Genomic DNA, 13848 nt, shown 5'->3' with positions numbered 1-13848 from the left:
AGAACAAAGCAATAAATGCCCAACTGGGTTACATTACTAGTAACAAATCCAAGGTAAATTGGGGAGGGGTCCCTGGGGCATCTGCCAACCACTGGCCAAATCTCCTTGAAGTTTCTGGACCTTGGAGATAAGAACTCCAGGGATGGACAGAGAGAAAAAAGATACATTGGGAAGGATGGGCAGGGAACATCACAGGGAAAGGACCAATAGGGAACAGTCTTTGGGCAAAAAAACAGGCACAGAAACCTTTATCAACTTATGATAAGAAGGAAATTCCAAGACAGGGGGCCCATCTTGGGTAACTAAAACTATACTAAACTTACAATGAAACTTTTAACAAAATCCTGCAACCCCACATTGGTTCTCACTGGTGCTGATTCCCATTTCTTTGCCTGTTTTCTTTTCCAAGGAGGTTTCTGCTTGTTGCTGCTTCCCCAGCACACAATTCTTCCCCTTCTGGTGCAGCTCTTGTGTCTCCTCAGTGTCTGGTCAGTGCCAAGAGTGAGAGATCCATGACTGGAACTGGAGCTGGGCTGCCCAAAAAAAAGTTAATGCTGTTACTGTGGCCTGGGCTAACAAATTGTGTTTGGTGTTTGGAGTCTGACCCTGCAGCTGGTGGTGGCAACAAGTCTGGAAAATGGATTTGTGTCAGGTGTGATTGAGGTGAAAACCTTTTGCAGAAATGCCCTGACCTGTGTCACTAACAGGGCTCCTCTGTGCTGCAGCTGGAAAGGCTGAACGAGAACAATCTCATTTTGTTTGCTTCATTTAAACACTGAAATATTCTGGGCCAGTTTCACCTCTCAGTGCACTGACCAGTGTTGATTTCTTTGTGCTTCTGGGGAGGAGATTTAACAGCCCTTTGGTGTGTGGTGTCACAAACAAACTTTGCATGGGAGGTTTAGGAACAATCTAGAAAACACTGTCCTGTTTTTTTATAAAAACACACCAGAAAACCAAATGAACCAGTGTCTTTATGGCCCCAACCCATGGATTGATCACTTGTCTTGGCTGAATTCCCCATCTCTTCCCTCACCTGGGAAGATGGTTTTAGAAACTTTGTGGGGAGCAAAGGAGAGGGGAATCAGTGAATCTCAGACAAATGTCTGGAACAAATCCTGGATCCTCATCCTTGATGCTGAGGGTCACAACAGCCTGACCAGGCAGGTTTCCTGCTTGTTCTGTCCAATATCCCAATGAAATTAATCCTTCCATCAGCTCTGCCAGAGCCTGGCTGAGTTATTCCATCTAAAAATCACTTACTGAGGGCAGGCAGGGACCACACATCTGCCCTTGCCCCTCCTGCCTCTGCTGCCTCAGTGACAATTAATATTTAAAAACAACAGTTCTGGCCCCATTTTATCTGCAGGTCTTGAAAAGGGAGGCTGGAGGGGAAGATTTTGCCCCTCAGCTTTCCAAAGCAGCTGAATAAGAAATGAAAGAACTGCGAGAAGAGCAGATGATGACTCCCATCATCTGAGCATTTTGCTCTGTTGTACTTTGAGCCCTGCTTTTTTTTTTTTTAAGATGATGCCAGAAAACTGCCTGATTTAGCCTGGGTGGTTCTAGTTTTACTTGCAAAATAATTGCTTTTCTTTCTATCTGTATTTCTCTTCTGCAAGCCACAGAAGGAAAAAAAAGAACAGTGTGTTGCATAGAATATGAATAAATTCAAGTGAAAGATGTCAGACAGAGCAGACAGGTATAAAGCCCAAACAGGATTAAATTCAGGATTTTTTAGACTCCAGACCACTTGGAAGTGCTAATAGGAGTGCTGGAGAAGACCACTGCACAGCTGGGCTCCTCTCAAAGTCCTTTGAATCACTTCTGAGGACAAAACTGGGCTGGGAACCCAGTTTGCAATGAGATGTCTGACACTTCTTGCTCTCCAGCCAGATCATCTGAAAACCTTTGGCAAAGCATTTTGGCACTCAGGAAATCTCATAGCAGGGAACTTCACATTTGCAAGTGGAGAGGAAAACAGGAACCTGCTGATTCCCTTGGCCTCTTTTTACATGACAGCCCAGGGGTGGCAAACAAAACCGCTCCTGAATTCCCTGCACACACAGCAATTGTTGTCTCCCTGCTCACGCCTGCACTAATCCTCTTAAGGAGTTTGGGATGTGGATAGAAGGAAAGTGGGCAGAGAAAACCACAGAGGTTTGGGAGCTCAGGAACTTTCAAGGAGAAACTGGATGATAAAACATTTTTTTTTGAAGGAAGAAGAGAAAACACAGCATAGGAGAAGTAAAATTTGGAGCCAGCAGGGAATGGTGGATGATTTCTGCAGGGAGAAGGTTATGAAACCCCTCCAAGTCAGAAAAGTGGATAAGAACTCCAGAACTAAATTTAAATTGAGCAACAAGCCAGGGTTAGACAGCTGAAGGTGTCTGTGGTGTGTTTTAGTGCCTGTTCTGAGCACACTGGATGGACACCCACAGGGTCTGTGCTTGCTGCACAGTGTCTTTGAACATCCTGTCAACTTCCAGTGGTCTGACAGGTTGGGAGGAACAGCTGGAAAAAAAAAAAAAAAAAAACCAGCAAAAATTTCAAACAAGATTTCACATTATTGGGGTGGAAATGCCTCTTTTTTTCTCCTCTGTGGATGGCAGAGCCTTGGGCTGTCTGTACATCATGGGCTACTGATGAGTTTTTGCATAACTAACACATTGCCACTGGCTCAGAAAAACAACCTCAGTGTTGGCAGGGAGGGATTTACAGCAGAGAATAACAGTCCATGGATTCCATTGTTACACCTTGAGGTCTCCTTTAGAAAGCCCAGCAAGGCTCAAAACAAAGTTTTGATTGCAGAGCCCCTCCTCAAGGCTCCAAAACAGCCCAGGTGAGACTCTCCAAACACAGGAAACCAAACAGCTTCGTGTTTGGGCTCTGACATATTTCCACTGCAAGAGAAATAAAAAGAGTAACACTTTTTTAGTGGAATCTTTCCTCAGAGACATGAGAGAGTGCCCCTGTGCTGGGCAGAGAGGGGAGGATTTATTCCTGTGCAAAGCTCTCCTTAGTCTCTTTGGATACCAGGCTGAGCTTGCAGAATATATTTCTTCTCACCTCGGCAATGCTGAGTCTCCTTTCCTTATGTCACTAAACCAAAGTAAAGAGCAAAACTGGGGCTGAGGAGCTTTTACTGCAGCTTCTCATAATATCTGCTGACTGAAGAAATGGTCCTGCCAAGGCTTGAGCAAGGAGGGGGGATAAAATCTCCTCTTCCAGGAGAAGGTGCAGGGGTGGAGAGGTGCAGGGGTGGCTCCGTGTTCTCTCTCACCACTGCCTCAGTTCCCCCAAGTGTTGTAATTTTAGATTGATTTTCCTGCTGAAAAACTGCCTTTGACCCACTTTATTTTCTGCTGCTGAAGGAAAAGTGCTGGATAAATTGGAGTGAGCTTTTAAGGGGCTATGGAGAGGAGACTCTGAACTCAGAGCCTGGTCCCAGTCCCTGACAGCTTTTGCATTTACTGGGCAGTTTGGTTCAGCTTTTAGTTGTTCCTGCTCTGTATTGCAGGTGTTATTCCCCATCTTGCTGCTTTTTTGCCTGTAAAATATAGAGAATCATATTACCTGAATATCCAGTGGAAGCAGATTAATAATCCAGCTGTCTGGTAAAATATTTGGTTTATTGTGGTTTATAATCATTGTGAGACCATCAAGCCTCGGTGCCTGTTGAAGGAAAAAAACTCCTCTCCATGCAGTGCCTGCACTGAGCAGGGTAAATCTGCAATAATTGCAGGTCACTGATGCTGGCCCAGTGCCACTGGGTGATTTCATGCACCATTTGGGTGAAGCTGCAAGCTGATAAATTATATTTATAGAAATTTTATATCGTAGAATCACAGGCTGGTTTGGGCTGGGAGGGACCTTAAAGCCCATCTGTGGTAATGTCTTATGTGGGGCTACACCCATCCTTAGGGAAAAAGGGCCTTTTTTATTTGATTATTTTAAATTTTATCTGCCTCTGCAAGTTCTTGCATTACGTAAGAGCTGGTCATGACTTCCCAGTTAGGGCTGAATTTGGAAAATAGGATTGAGAGCCTCATGATAATCCTGTTCCTCTTCCACATTGAAAGAAGGGGCCTTTCAATGGGAAACATCACATAGGACCAGCATTATACAACTTAGTTTGGTTTGGGGATTATTTTTTTTAGTTTTCACTGATTTCTTTTCATTAATTCTTGACATGAAATGGCTCTCAGGACTTGGTGGCTTCATGGCCTTGGGGAAATACTCCCAGTCCTGTTTGATTTTACAGCCCCTGATGTTTTGCATTGCAGAGGTGTTTAAACAGAGCATGGATTTATTATTGTAGAGTTGTTGTTTGTCCTTAAAACCAGCACCATTGGGTGCAGGAATTCAGTGGGGGGTCCCAGCACTGTGCAAATCCACAGCCCTGAAGTCCTGAGGAGCTCAGGATGGGAACCTGGAGAGGTTTCTTGGGCTGAGGAGCTGCCAGGGAACTCCTGTCCCATCCCTGGAAATCCTCAGCCACCCATCCTGAGCTGGGAGTGCTGGGAAAGGTGGGAGGAAACTGGGAGAAAATTAGAATTTTGAAGTTTCTTTTCTAAAAACTGAGATATTTGCACTGAGAGGGTGTTTGTGCATTTGTGTCCATTTGGAAAGTTGGGGAGCAGACAGACCTTTTTCCAGGGGTTTGATTTCACAGGAAGGAGGGAAATTGAGGCATTTGAAGCATTTTTGGGAGCCCCATGTGTGTGAAGTGAAGCAGAGGGGTTTTATTCCAGCACTGTTAGAAGTGCTGGGATAAACCAGGAGTGTTTTCAACTTTGTCCAAATCAGCTCAATCTGATATTTCAGAAGGTTTTGGGCAATGCCAGCACCTCCCCAGCGTGGCTGTGCCACCTCACTGTCACCGGCAGCTCCATCAGTGTCACTGAGGCACAGAGGACCCAGCCTGGGCTGGTGGCACTGGGACAGAGGGGACAATTAACCCTTGAGGTGCCCAGCATGGCCCAGCTCCTCCAGAGCTGGAGGAGCAAACACAGCCCCAGGTCTGTCTTGGGTGAGAACAAGACTCTGGTGATGCTTTTCAGCCCATATTTCAACCCCTCCAGAAGTTTTTTTTCTATGATTGTCCCTGAATTTGGGTGGGGAAACCTCCTCCAGCTGCAGGGACTGGCCCAAGGTCAGTGCCAGGGCTGCCACTGCACCTCAAATTTTATTAGTCATGGTCCCAAATCCAAATCCAAATGATTTCCTGGAAGAAGGATCCTTGCTGGAATTTCAGAGATGGAAACAGGAGTGTTTGAACAGCACAGTGGGATTCATCCTTCCAGCAGCAGAAAACACAGAGTGGAAACACCTTCAGCTTCCTCTGGAGCTGATAAAATTGTTGAATTTGTTTTTAATATAAAGCAGAAATCATCTAGGCTAGAACTGTATTTATTTTTCCCTTTTGGGAACACAGATCCTTGCAGGAAGAAGCAAAAAAATTTCATTAAGGAAGAAAGCAGGACTCGTGAGATTCTCAGATGAGGAAGGAGGGACTGTTCCTGCTGTGCACAAAAGGCAGCCTGAATTTGAGGAATCATGAAAGTTTGCAAGTTTTCTGTCTGCCTTGGAGTTTCAAAGCTTTTAGGATTCACAACTCAGGCTTACACACACATGCCTTGTAATGATTAGATCTTTCTGGCTTTTTATTTAAAGTGAAAATCAAATTTTTTTTTTCTCCAGGAGGGAGAGCTTTAAAAACACACTTTGCTGCCAAAGTGGGATGTCATCAGACTTGGTAACAGGCTGCTCTGGTTGGGTTTGGGAAGCTGAAAAATCCATTTCTGTAAGGGAAGAAAATCAGGCTGAGAAGTTATTTTAAACTTCCAGCCATGGTTTAATCCCCTCGCTAGTCCTGCTGGATTTTTCACATCTGTTTGGTTTGGAATGCCAGTGGAGCTGTCAGGACACATCCCTGTTCCATTCTGTCCTTTCTGGATCCATTTGTCCTTCTCAGGGTCCCCCCAGGTGTTCCCAGCACTGAAATTGGTGGCCCTGATGTCCCCCAGGGTCACTTACCCCAACAGGGACATTGCTCAGCAGCAGCACTTCTTTTATTTTTTTTTTAAATTTATTTTTAAATTTATTTTAAATTTATTTAAAATTTATTTTTTAAATTTTTATTTATTTATTTATTTATTATTTTAAAATTTATTTTTAATTTATTTTTACATCTATTTTTATTTATTTATTTATTATTTTAAAATTTATTTTTACTTTATTTTAAAATTTATTTTTAATTTATTTTTACTTTATTTTTATTTATTTATTTATTATTTTTAAATTTATTTTACTATATTTTTACTTTATTTTAAAATTTATTTTAAAATTTATTTTTACATCTATTTTTATTTATTTATTTATTATTTTTAAATTTATTTTTACTTTATTTTTACTTTATTTTAAAATTTATTTTAAATTTATTTTTACATATTTATTTATTTTTTTATTTATTATTTTAAAATTTATTTTTACTTTATTTTTACTTTATTTTAAAATTTATTTTTAATTTATTTTTACATTTATCTTTATTTATTTATTTATTATTTTTAAATTTATTTTTAATTTATTTTTACTTTATTTTAAAATTTATTTTTAATTTATTTTTACATTTATCTTTATTTATTTATTTATTCTTTTAAAATTTATTTTTACTTTATTTTAAAATTTATTTTAAAATTTATTTTTAATTCCACTGTGTGTGATGGGATTGGATCACTATTTTATCCCCCAGATTTGCAGCATCATTAACACCCTACTAAAGGGTTTGGGGCTTTTGTTTTTTTCTTTTTTCTTTTTTATTTTTTTGGCCTTTACAACTCCCTGTGGGAGGACAGAACATTATTGCCCTGCAAGAGATGGTTTAGCAGAAAATCTGTTGGTTGGGAAAGGAGCAGGGGCAGGTTTGGAGGTTTTTACTTCCCTCATTTACAGGAACACTGCCCTTTACAATCTCTGCAAAGCCCAATTGAAGCTGAATAATGGGGAAAGCAGGAGAAATTATTAACACTGAAAGGAAGCCTGAAGATCAGGTTAATGATGCTGCCTGCTCTCCTTGTACTCTGCATGTGGACAGTTCCACTGCTCACAGAAAAAAAAAAAAAAAAAAAAAAAAAAAAAAAAGTAAAAAAAAAAAAAAAAAAGTATTTTTAGGTTTGAAAATCCCCAGGATTTGAGGAGTTCAAATGCTGAGGAGAGAAGTGGCTTCATTTCCATCCCAGCTGAGGTGGTCTGTGAAAGACTGGGGTATTTCTGTCAGCTCTAAGCTTTATTTAATGTTTGTTTACAAACTACCCTGAGCCCAATTTGAGTCAATCAGAGTTATTTTAAGCAGATTTCGTGGGAAAAGGTAACAGAAGGAGCCCTTGATCCGTATGGTGTGTGCAGAGCACAGGCTGGTTCACACAGGAGAGAGCTGCAATTTGCAATTTCTATGGATTTTTTTTTTAAATTTTATTTTAGAAGGAAGCCTCAGTGTGCTGAAAACACAGAGATCCTTTTTCACTGTAATTGTCAGGGCCCAGTGCATTTGTCCCAGGCTGCCCTCAGCCCCCAGGTTTTAGGGTGTCCATTCCATGTTTTTTAGAATTTGGGGATCCCAGTCCTGGGATTCTGAGCTGTGGGATTTTCCTGAGCCAGGAAGGCTGTCCCTGTGAGCTGGTGAGGAAAACTGCTGAGAAATGGGATCAGGGCTCCTCCACAGCCCCTGGACTGGGAGGTGACAGAGCTCCACAGACACAACCCAGAGCTGAGGTGCACTTGAGATCTCTGCACCAGCCACATCCCCACCTCAGATCAGTCTCTGGGGAAAGGTTTATCTCTGTTCCAGAGGATCTTCCCATTCAGAGAACCCCCAGCTGGAGGTGGCAGGAGCTGGGGCAGCAGTGCTGGCCACCAGCAGATCAGTCCCTGGGGAGATGATTATCTTTGTTCCAGAAGATCTTCCCATTCAGAGAATCCCCAGCTGGAGGTGGCAGGGGCTGGGACAGCAGTATTTGCCACCAGCAGATCAGTCCCTGGGGTAAATTTTATCCCTGTTCCAGAGGATTCTCCCATTCAGAGAACTCCCAGCTGGAGCTGAGGAAGCAGTGCTGGCCACCAGCAGATCACATCTCCACCTCAGATCAGTCTCTGGGGAAAGGTTTATCCCTGTTCCAGGGGATCCTCCCATTCAGAGAATCCCCAGCTGGAGGTGTCAGGAGCTGGGGCAGCAGTGCTGGCCACCAGCAGCTGCAGTTTTCCTCAGGCTGCTCTGTTTTACTTGTGTCCATCTCAGTCTGGAGCTCTCGGCAGCATCTCTTCACCCTGGCACAGGATGGTTTGATGTTTGGGATCAAAGCAGCCAGGACTGGCAATCCACTCTGGGATGGGGAGTGTATGGGGAGCATTTGGGGCTGCTTGCACCAGTTTGGGGCTCCTTGTACCAGTTTGGGGCTGCTTTCCCCAGTTTGGAGCTGGGCAGCGTGGGCTGGGAGCTCTGTGGGGTGAGGAGGGGTGGATCCAACACCTCCCTGAGCCCCCTGAGGTGCTGTTGGCAATAACCCCTGTGCTGTCTCCTCTGTCCTGCAGCTGTGGGTGAACCAGGAGGATGGGGTGGAGGAGGGAACCAGCGAGGTGCAGAACGGCCACCTGGACCCCAGCGCCGACTGCCTGTGCCTGGGCAGGACCGTGCAGAACCGCGACCAGATGAGAGCCAACGTCATCAACGAGATCATGAGCACCGAGCGCCACTACATCAAACACCTCAAGGACATCTGTGAGGTACCTGGGGCTGGGGGCTGTCCTGTGTTTGTCCCCAGTGCATCAAACCCCTCAAGGACATCTGTGAGGTACCTGGGGCTGTCCTGTGTTTGTCCCCAGTGCATCAAAAACCTCAGGGACATCTGTGGGGTACCTGGGGCTGGGGACTGTGTGTGGGTCTGTCCTCAGTGCATCAAACACCTCAAGGACATCTGTGGGGTACCTGGGGCTGTCCTGTGTTTGTCCCCAGTGCATCAAAAACCTCAGGGACATCTGTGGGGTATCTGGGGGCTGTTCTGTGTTTGTCCCCAGTGCATCAAACACCTCAGGGATATCCATGAAGTACCTGGCACACCTGCCCAGGGCAGGGGTTGGCGAGGGCTGAGCCCAGGTTTGTCCCTGGGTTTGTTTGGGTGATTTGGGAACAAGCTGAAGTGTCTGAGGACTGTGTCTAATGGAGGAGCAGCATCTGTCAATATGTATTGACAGCTCCGAGAATTTCCTGCTGGATCTGATAATTCCTTTAGTTTGTATTAAGCAGAAGTGCAATTTCCTGACCTTTATTCCATGGCTCTTTGACTAAAACATGATGAGGTTGAGATCCTTCAAGCAGTCCTCTTAATTAAAACCCAATGCCATCTACTTTTGAACTTGTGATTGAGGAAATGAGGTTGTAATTAAACCAATCAGTTACCCGTGTCATCTGTGCCTTTCATGTCGGGTTCACAATTTTCCCTGGCTCAGGATGGTCCCCATTTGCTTTTTTAGGGCGAGACTGAAGGCAAAACATTTCCACCATGGGAAATGATGAAGGGAACCAGCAAGAAATGGACTTTAGTGACTGACCCCACAAATCCGCAACTTATTTATTGTTTATTAGGTTACAATTAACCTCTCCAACCCCTGAAATTCAGGATTAGTGCCCTGAGCTGAGCCCAAGGTGCAGAGTCTGTGGTGCTGGAGTTTAGGAAGGGGCTGTGCCAGAGAGTTTGGGCACTGTGTGTAGAGATGTCCTTATCACTGAGAGGCAGAAGTTCGTTAGCTCCGAAATCAAAGTCTGGGGATGGCTTTCAGCTCATCCCTCGCAGTGTTTAGGATTTAGTGAGCCCAGTCAATGTGGGGAAAGCCCCTTGTGGATTGTGCTTAGAGGAATGTCCTCCTTCCTTCATCCTCGCTGCTCGTCTCTCGGTGAGGCAGAGCAGCCATCCAAAAAGCATCCATGACACTTTGCAAATATGGGAGAGCCTTGGGATTTCAATCGGGAAACAAATGAGCTTAATTTCAATGTGCTATTTCGGTCAGGGAGCTTTGCACTGGAGAAGGGAAGAGCTGCAGGCACTTCTCCACATGTTGTGTGCATTTTGTTCCTTTTCCTGCATTTGCACTATTCTGTTGGAAATGAAAGAAGCAGTAACTTGTATCTCCAGCCATGTCACCGTGTTTGTGCCAGTTGGGATTCTCAGGGAGGTTCAGCTGCAGTGGGGGACACTGATTTACTGCCCCTAATGATGGATATTTTTCCACATATTTTTCCTTTTCCTGCATTTGCACTATTCTGTTGGAAATGAAAGAAGCAGTAACTTGTATCTCCAGCCATGTCACCGTGTTTGTGCCAGTTGGGATTCTCAGGGAGGTTCAGCTGCAGTGGGAAACACTGATTTACTGCCCCTAATGATGGAGCCCAGACTGGAGAGATCCACAAAGCTCTTTCTGTGTGATCATCTCTGTGTGATGCAGACTGGGATTGAGGGGATAAATCTTAGCTGCAGGTTGGAGCACCAGGAAATGATTCAGCTGAGCAGGGAGGAGGATTGAGATGGGCATTCTCATCTGGGCAGCGATGGGCTGTGCCTGGCTGGAGAGAGGCTCATTGTGCTCAGGGTGATCACAGCAATCCTTGGCCTGGGGAGGGCTCTGAGAGCTCTCACAGGTGGGAACAGACACAGCAGGACTAGGAGAGCTGGGCTGGACTGGGAGAGCTGGGCTGGACTGGGAGAGCTGGGGCTGGACTGGGAGAGCTGGGGCTGGACTGGGAGAACTGGGACTGGACTGGGAGAACTGGGGCTGGACTGGGACCCTCACCTGTGTGCTGGGAGCCCTGCACAGGGAGCAATGGTTTACAGCCCAAGTGCTGCTGGGCCTGGCTCAGGGATGGTTCCAGGGCAGTGTAAATGGGCCAAAACTGGTTCAGAGAGGAAAAAATCTGGAATATCATCACAACTGACTTTGAAGTTACAGCCTGCAGCCTCCTTTTTCTCTCCCTCACCTCTCAACCAGACAAGATGGATGGATGGATGGATGGATGGATGGATGGATGGATGGAGGGATGGATGGAGGGATGGATGGAGGGATGGATGGAGGAATGGATGGATGGAGGGATGGATGGATGGATGGATGGATGGATGGAGGGAGGGATGGATGGATGGAGGGATGGATGGATGGATGGATGGATGGATGGATGGATGGATGGAGGGATGGATGGATGGAGGGAGGGATGGAGGGATGGATGAGGGAGGGATGGAGGGATGGATGGATGGATGGATGGATGGATGGAGGGACGGACGGACGGACGGACGGACTGACTGACTGACTGACGGACGGACTGACCACTTCTCCTGGCTGTCTCTCAACCTGCTGTGGGGTGAAGAAAACTTAGCACTTAACCTCCTGCACACCCTGCCCAACTGTGGCCTATACTTCAGGGACTACATGGAAAAGTACTTCAAAGACAAGCCAGTTTGGCAGCTATTTTTAGGTCTTCATTGAGCAAAACACTCTCCAGCATCTGCTCATCAGTCAGCTATCCCTTCTCTGAGCAAACCTGACGGGATGAGCAGAAGGAAGATGACATTGTTTTATGTAACAGAAATAAATTTACTGGAAAAACTCTGCAGCAGCCTCCTCTGCTGTGTGTTATGGAAGGATCTTCAGTCTCCTTTACCTGCCTTGTGCTGGAAACCTCCTTCAAACGCACAGAGAGGACGAGGCTTGGGAACTCCTCTCATTCCTTTATTCTCCCTGTGCTGCTTTCAGAGGTGCCTGCACAGAAATGTGCTGCTTCAGCTCCTCCAGAGAAATGATGAAGCAGCACAGGGAGGGTGGGAATAGTGAGGATGGGAATTGCAGCCAATGGCAACCCCAGGGCTGGGAGATGCTCCTGTGTTTGGGGAAAGGGGGATGGCAGAGAGCAGAGTGAGGGGACACTGCCCCACAGGCACAGGGAGAGCTTTTTCCTGTTTTTTTCTTGGCTTTTTCCTGGCTTTTTCCTTAGTTTTTTTCCTGAGATCAGCAGTTAAACAGGAAAATCTGCCTGGAGAGATGCTCTGTGTCATTTCTCCCCAGCCTGGATTTTGGTTTGCCTTGTGACCGTCCCGCGGCGTGGGAAGCAGTCTGCTCCCATTCCTTGTGGCCTTGGAAAATGAGAGAGGGAAACCCAGGGAAATGACTCATCAAGGAGCTCCTGGGGGGAAGAGAGGCCTACATTAGAAAGTGTAGAAGGTGTTCCATAACCCAAACTTCTCAGCTGAAAAAGGCAGGAAATTCAGGGTGACGACATCCTCCGAGCTGAGCTGGACATGGCAGAGGTTGGGTCCAGGCCAGGTCGGCCAAAGTTCCATTTCTCATTCACGTTTGAAGTTCTCCCTGGCAGGAAGCACATGGTGAGGCTGAAGGACAGTTCATTGCAGGGTTCCAATGTTCACTGTGGCCCAGCAGCTGCGTGTCACCAGCTGGCAGCGTGGCTGTGTGACTAAGCATCCCGAGTTCCCAAATTTAGCCTTTCCACTGGAGCTGCTGGCGTTTTCTTCCCTTCATTTTTTTCCCCTTCCTATATAATAAAGACAAGCAAAGTAAGCAAAGTCATCTCCTGCTGACCCCTGTGCTGTTTATTTCCAGAACGGACCAGGCCTGTTGCAGCATCTGAGATTTGGCCTTGCAGAGTTTCTGGTCTGAATCATTCTGGTTGGACTCGATGATCTTAAAGATCTTTTCCAGCGTTAACAATTCTGTGGTTCAGTGATGATCATCCTGACAGGTGAAGTGTGGGAGGATGAGAGGATTTGCTCAGAGCCTTCCCACCCTCCAGCACATCAGCCACAGACTTGTTGGGGGTGCACTTGATCCCCTCATTCCAGGTTGTTGATAAAGATATTAAACAGAGCTTGATGATGATATTTGCTGGGGGTGCACTCGATCCCCTCATCCAGGTTGTTGATAAAGATATTAAACAGAGCTTGATGATGGTATTAAACACTTTATTTTTCCTGATTACTGGGCTGAAAGGAGAAATCAGAGCAGGCTCAAACAGCCCCTCAGAGCTTTCTGTGGGAGCTGTGCAGGACGTGGAAGCAGCAATGTTTTTAGGAGACCTGGAGGTGTTGGATGCAGTGGGGTCTGCAGGACCATTGAACACACCCCTTGGGGCTGCCCCCTGGATTTTACTGCTCTCTGCAAACCCTCCTTTCTCACTCTCTCCCAGGGTTACTTAAAGCAGTGCCGGAAGAGGAGGGACATGTTCAGTGACGAGCAGCTGAAAATCATCTTTGGGAACATCGAAGACATCTACAGGTTTCAGATGGGGTTTGTGCGGGACCTGGAGAAGCAGTACAACAACGAGGACCCTCATCTCAGTGAGATTGGGCCCTGCTTCCTGGAACATGTGAGTTCTCTGGGCACTGGGAGGGAGGAGGAAAGCACAGAAGGGCAAAAATCTCTTCTAGGAACATATCAGAGATTGCTCCATGGTTCTCCATGTGCTTTGTGAGATCCAGAGCTTGGATATGCAGTTTGGATAATCCCCAGTACATCTGAATCACATGGATGAGAACATACCTGGAGGATTTTGCCCATCCTAATGTTCCATAAAGCACTTCCTGCAGGAGCTGATAAATTGGCTAATGTTATAAATGTGTCAGGAAATGTCAAACAAACACCAGCCCTGGGTATCAGAGCTCACAGGTGCTGCAGCTCCTGTGCTGTGCCAGGACAACAATTCCACTGCTTATCGTGGAAACTGCTGATAAACATTCCTGAAACTTCAGCAGGACATCCCTAAAGAGTTTCACAGCATCTTATAAACATCCCTGAGTC

General features: G+C 45.8%; 2 protein-coding genes across 3 annotated transcripts in view; both read left to right on the top strand.

The window, feature by feature from the left end:
* MTMR8 (myotubularin related protein 8) overlaps positions 1 to 13848 on the top strand; it is a 277728-nt gene that overhangs the window by 190527 nt on the left and 73353 nt on the right. The gene's annotated exons all lie outside the window — the stretch shown is intronic.
* Positions 8595 to 13848, top strand: part of ARHGEF9 (Cdc42 guanine nucleotide exchange factor 9) — a 50651-nt gene continuing 45397 nt past the window's right edge. For both annotated transcript variants that reach the window (XM_083876269.1, XM_083876268.1), the window contains exons 1-2: positions 8595 to 8781; positions 13238 to 13417. In XM_083876269.1, coding sequence (XP_083732395.1) covers positions 8707 to 8781; positions 13238 to 13417 — 255 coding nt within the window. In that variant the 5' untranslated portion in view covers positions 8595 to 8706. The remainder of the gene's footprint in view (positions 8782 to 13237; positions 13418 to 13848) is intronic.

The sequence above is a fragment of the Zosterops lateralis genome (genome assembly GCF_965231275.1).
Source record: "Zosterops lateralis genome assembly, chromosome: 21".
NCBI lineage: Eukaryota > Metazoa > Chordata > Aves > Passeriformes > Zosteropidae > Zosterops > Zosterops lateralis.
Note: the sequence above shows the minus strand (reverse complement) of the source record. Positions and strands in the feature narration are given on the sequence as shown.